At 39.9% G+C, this 5,970-nt stretch overlaps 1 protein-coding gene across 2 annotated transcripts in view; it reads left to right on the top strand.

Moving 5' to 3' along the window:
• MELK (maternal embryonic leucine zipper kinase) overlaps positions 1–5,757 on the top strand; it is a 90,537-nt gene extending 84,780 nt beyond the window's left edge. For both annotated transcript variants that reach the window (XM_006143747.3, XM_006143746.3), the window contains 2 exons: positions 1,661–1,764; positions 5,286–5,757. In XM_006143747.3, coding sequence (XP_006143809.1) covers positions 1,661–1,764; positions 5,286–5,463 — 282 coding nt within the window. In that variant the 3' untranslated portion in view covers positions 5,464–5,757. The remainder of the gene's footprint in view (positions 1–1,660; positions 1,765–5,285) is intronic.
• The last annotated feature ends 213 nt before the right edge of the window (positions 5,758–5,970 follow it).

Below are 5,970 nucleotides of genomic sequence, written 5' to 3'. Positions count from 1 at the left end.
TTTCTTTTCTTTTCTTTTCTTTCTTTCTTTCTTTCTTTTTTTTTTTTTTTTCAGTGTAAGGAAAGGGTAGTTTATTAAGTAAAAGTACACTCCTGAGAGGTAGAAGTGGCCTGAGAAGACAGAGAAAGAGTGGCTCAAAAAGCCCTGGCAGTTGCATTCTGCCAGATTTATAATTTTCAACATAAGTCATGTGGGTTGATCATTGGCCAGGCCCACTGATTGCTTTCATCTTATTGGCTCTATCAAATGTGAGTTGGCCCACTGATTTATCTCATTGGCTATTTCAGATGTGGCTTAATCAGCTAGACAACCCCCACTCATCTGCCTGTATTACTTTGGGCAGGGAGTTTTCTGCCCTGATCAGGTTTTTCTTTCTTTTTTCTTTCTCTTCCTTACTTCCTCTCTCTCTTTCTTCCTTCTTTCTTTCTTAAAGAATTATTTATTTAATTTTATTTACTCATTCATTTATTTTATTGACCAGAGAAAGACAGACACACAGAGAGAAAGGAAGTGAGAAAGCAAGCCACCAGGTCTGGGACTCAAACCGTGGTCAGGCCATATAGGAGTGTCTAGTGCTTTAACCACCATGCCACCTGCTGGCCCCTGATTGGGTTTTTCTATCTAGCCACATGGGCAGATGTTTCCACCTTCTTAGCTGCTTCCCTTTGGTAGCTTTCTCCTGCCTCATTTTCCCCAAGAGGCATGGTCCCCATAAATTTTGGGGGGGATTTGAAGGTGGATGGTCTGTTTTCTGTAACTGCTTTGTGCTGGAAAGGGGCGTTGACCCTACCTATTGGGGATCATGAAACTCTCGTCCTACCTGATCTAAGTGAGAGAGTTGTGATAGTCCTGAGATGTGTTGGGAAGAGGGCTGTCATTGGTGTTGGTTGACTTGCAGTAGGATTCAGTGGCGGTCCCAAGTGGTTGATATCCCTGTTGTATGGTTATTTGCAATTTTACAGCCATGACATCAAGAGTTACCCAGAGTTCCTCAGTGGTTATGATGACTTTCCTAGACAGGGGCATAGAGGATCTCCCCGGGTTTCAGCAGTCATCAGTTTCTTACCTTTGGCTCATGAGGCCTTGGCTGACTCTCCACATCCTTGCTGGCTTGCCACAATATATGTTGTGGGATGGCTTCTGTGATGATATCTAGGTTCTTGGTTTTGGATAAAGAATTAAATGAAGGGAACCAGCAGTTAGTGTAATGGTTATGTCGCTGGACTCCCATGTAGTCGACTGCGGTTCGCATCCCGGACCCGGTGGCTTAAACTCAACCAGGCGCATGTGCGTGCGTGCCCAAGATCCCGAGAGGAGAATTTAGAAGAAGGGATTGTGGTGTGGCAATCCCCTCTGAGGGGTGATTTCTCGCTTTCTGTCTCTCCGTCTCTGTCTGTCTGGCGAGCACACGCGCCCTATAGCAAAAACCTCTCAAAGAAAAAAAAAGAATTAAATGAAACACGCAAATAAGTAAGGAAAAAGTAGTTTATTAAGAAAAAGTAAGTGGTAGGAGTGGGCCTGAGTAGACAGAGGAGTGGCTCAAAAGGCTGGGGTGTTTGGATCTCTAGATCAGGTAGGATGATCTTTGTGTTGATGTAAAGATTTACTTCTCATCCTCTCTCCCTCCTTTTTTTTTTTTTTTTTTCTTTTCTTTTTTAAGCCTCACTATAATGTGACTACAACAAGATTGGTGAATCCAGACCTACTCTTGAATGAAATAATGTCTATTCTCCCAAAGAAGCATGTTGACTTCGTACAGAAGGGGTAAGAAGCACACCTACAGACTCCTACATTTATTGCTTAAGTATCTTTTGGACTGTGAGGAAATAAGGATTGGTTTTCTCTCCTCACCCCTCCACCTTAAAAAAACGTATTTCTACCACCACATTCCAAAAAGCTTTTATAATTGTGTCATTGTTTATAACTTACTTTCTTTTGTTGTATATAAATAGTTATAACTTATAAGTACCTATGTTGTCACCACTTACAAGTTAGACTTTTCATTTTAGAGGAACATCTGAACAACTTCTGGTTTTCCTTTAAATCCTCTATACTCCTTTAATTTTCTGCTTTACAATAGTATTAATAAATTGTAATCTAAATTAATGAGCTACTTCAAACAAATCAGAGATTTATATAGAATTCTTCTCTTTATGATGGGCTGTTTTACAGGATTGGGTTTTCAGTACTTTAAGGAAGTTATTTCACTTTAACTATTTCCCTACCATTGAAAGACTCTTTGGTCTTGATCTTATGGTATGAATAGCCAGACCTCTTCTAATTATCCAAGCTGTTCATATTTCTATATGTCTCTACCATTTCTTTATCAAAGTGGCTAAAGTAGAGCCGCTAATAGATTTAAGAATATATAAATAGAACAGTCAATATCAAGTAAGAGTTTAAGAAACAGTCTTTACAAATGTAGTTTTACCTTTCACTGTAAATGTTTGCAAGCATCACCTATATGAACCCTAGATTTCTTTTTTAGGCTTCATTAAAACACATCTGTGTAATATATGCTGCTCTCTTTATGCTTGGGGCTTATCTATGGTTCTAGAACCTCTTCAACATGAAATTTATTGGCTGTTAAGAAGTACTTTATCCTGAGACCAGCAGTTATCATAATGGCTATGCCACTGAACTGCCACGTAGTCGACCACGATTTGAGTCCCAGACCCGGTAGTTTAAACTCACGCTAGGTGCGTGTGCATGCATGCCCAAGATCCTAAGAGGAGAATGGAGGAGAAGGGGTTGTGGCGTGGCTATCCTTCCTGAGGGAGTGATGTCTCGCTTTCTGTCTCTCTGTCTCTCTCTGTCTTTCTGGTGAGTGCACGCGCCCTATAGCAAAAACCTCTCCAAAAATAAAAGTACTTTATCCTTCCAACTCCCTGATCAAACAAAAGGGCTTGGCCTTGACCCCTTTCCTTTCTTTTTACCTTCTCCCCTTCCTTCTCTCTCTTTTTTAAACTACTTTTGTGACAAGGGAGAAAGACAAAAATTAAGTTTTTCAGTAGTATGATGTTACTTATCTTTGTTATATTCCATTGTTATCTTTTTTTCCCAGTCTGGATGAGTTGCTTTTAGTCTTCCATATGACTAAATTGTTTTATGCTTCATCTTTGATCAAGAACCTTACCTACGGGATGCTCTTTTTGGCATTTCTGATATTGACTACTTTTTTTTTAACTTTTTTTTTTTTACCTTTTTTAGAGAGATTTTTTTGCTATAGGGTATGTGCATTTGCTTGAGACACAGAGAGACAGGAAGCGAGATGGGACTGACCATACCACAGTCCCTTCTTCTCCATTCTCCTCTTGGGAATTTGGGCGGGCGCGCGCGCGCGCGCACACACACACACACCACCCCCACACACACACACACACGCCTGCTGTGAGTTTTAAGTCACAGGACTCGAACCATAGTTGGCCCTATGGCAGTCCAGCAATGTAACCATTATGGCATCTGTTGGTCCCTTGACTACTTATTTTTAAGAGAGCAAGCCCCTTCTCAAAACACATAACTAAGTTAGTAAGAAAAAGAATGATAGTTTTTTGAAACCTGTAATAACAAATACAAAATAATTTCTCTACACTTTTTTGAATAGTGCCCAAATCATATGTCTTTAAATCTTGAGTGTACTGAAATTTAAATTGATCCTTTTATTTATTTATTTATTTATTTTGGAGAGGTTTTTGCTATAGGGCATGTGCGCTCGCCAGACAGAGAGAAACAGAAAGCGAGAAATCACCCCCCAGGGGGGATGATCACACCACAATCCCTTCTCCTCCATTCTCCTCTCGGGATCTTGGGCATGCACGCACACACGCCCGGCGTGAATTTTAAGCCACTGGGTCCGGGACGCAAACCGCGGTCGACTATGTGGGAGTCCAGCAACATAGCCATTACGCTAACTGCTGGTTCCCAGTCCTTTTATTTATTGTTTGTATTTATTGTTTGTTGAAGGTTAATAAGACTAATAAAACTCTAAAATATAAATTAAAGGGATAATTTTATTTTTATAATTTTTTTTGGAGAGGTTTTCACTATAGGGTGCATGAGCTCGCTAGACAGACAGAGAGAGACAGAGAGACAGAAAGAGAGAAATCACCCCCCAGGGGGGATGGCCATGCTGCAGTCCCTTCTCTTCCATTCTCTCGGGATCCTGGGCACACATGCACACGCGCCTGGCATGAGTTTTAAGCCACTGGGTCCGGGACGCGAACTGCGGTCAACTACGTGGGAGTCCAGTGACATAGCTATTAGGCTAACTGCTGGTCCCTATTTTTATAATTTTTAATAAAGCTTAATTTTTTTTTTTTATTCATTAGAGTATTTATTCACCTGAGAGAGAGGTTTGAGCATTCTCCATAGTATCTAGTCATGCCACGTCCTTTCTCCATTCCTATGGAGATCTGCCCATCAGATCCTGGATGCTCACATGAGCTTACCTGGCTTATTTCAGGCTGACCAGGCCTGGTATTTGAACTGCTATTGCCATGTGGGATCCAACTTACCTTGAGTGGCATGTTACTTTTACTACTTTTCCACTGAGCCAGCCCATAAAGGATCATTATATTTACATAAATTCCATGTGTGCAACTTTTCAGGATCAAACCCATTTCTGAAAGATGAGTTGAAGGCTTCATTTAGACAGGACTTTTCCATAACCAGGGTAGATATGAAGCAGTTCTAACAGTAAATACCATATGTTTCAAGAGTGGGAAAATACCATCTCTTTGAGCCTTCTTTATGTTTCTTTTTGCTGGAAAGTGTTGTAACAACTCTTATTACTATTAGAAAAACCTCAAAAACGTGTCTTTCTGAGAAGACAGTGTCTTTAACTTTATTCATATGAAAAAAGTTTCTGTTGAGTTGCAAACACAAAAAATATTCTCTCTCTTCCCTGTGCTTTTTCTTTTATTGTGAACATTTGGAAATGGCCTAATGTTCATGGATTACACTGTTGAAAAGGTTGCATAAAGAATGCCAGTGATTTTTTGAGCATGTGTGGCATGTAAAACTGGAAGAAGGGCTTTTCTTTGGAGCAAGGGGGAATTCTGGTAAAGCATTTTCATCCTTGTTCTTTCCTGGGATCCTAGTTTAGCTCCTAGGGAAACACAAGTCATCCTGCCAGGTCCTTTTTGAGCTGTAACCAGTAATACATTGTTTAATATGAAATAATGGCTCATTTTCTGCACCAGTCTCCTAAAGGCTTAGAAACCTCTTGTATTATAAGAAATATTCCTGTTCTCCGACTAACTGGTTTCTTATCTTATTTTTCATAGCTATACACTGAAGTGTCAAACACAGTCAGATTTTGGCAAAGTGACAATGCAATTTGAACTAGAAGTGTGCCAGCTTCAGAAACCTGACGTGGTGGGTATCAGGAGGCAGCGGCTTAAGGGCGACGCCTGGGTTTACAAGAGATTAGTGGAAGACATCCTATCTAGCTGCAAGGTGTAATTGATGGATGGGTTCTATCCTGCTGGATGAGGGTGGGTGTGAAACCGCCAACATTGAGATGGGTGTGACTGGTTTGATGTTTAAGTCTTGGAACAACAATCTCCTTTCTAAAGAGCTGTCTTAAAGACCAAAGTCGGTTTTGTTTTTTAAACAAAAGATACTTTGTAGTTGAATCTAAGGCAGCCCCATCTGTCATTATCTGTTACTGTCTTTTTTAATCATGTGGCTTTGTGTATTAATAACTGTTGACTTTCCTAGATTCACTTCCATATGTGAATGTAAACGCTTAGCTATGTCTCCTTTTAATGTATAATTTCTTTCTGAAATAAAATAATTTGTGAATATAGCAGGCTTCTCTTCTTTGTATTTGATTTTGATCCAGATAAAACCTCAAATGGCTTCCTGACTATTAAGTAGAGACTATTTGGAGTATGTTTTATCTGTTATCAAATATGCCTTGGGCAGAAAAACAGATAAGAATTCATTTGCATAATTTTTTCCTGTCTC

The sequence above is a fragment of the Tupaia chinensis genome, unplaced genomic scaffold, assembly GCF_000334495.1.
Source record: "Tupaia chinensis unplaced genomic scaffold, TupChi_1.0 Scaffold000104_1, whole genome shotgun sequence".
Classification (NCBI taxonomy): domain Eukaryota; kingdom Metazoa; phylum Chordata; class Mammalia; order Scandentia; family Tupaiidae; genus Tupaia; species Tupaia belangeri.
This window is presented reverse-complemented; position numbering and strand designations above follow the sequence as displayed.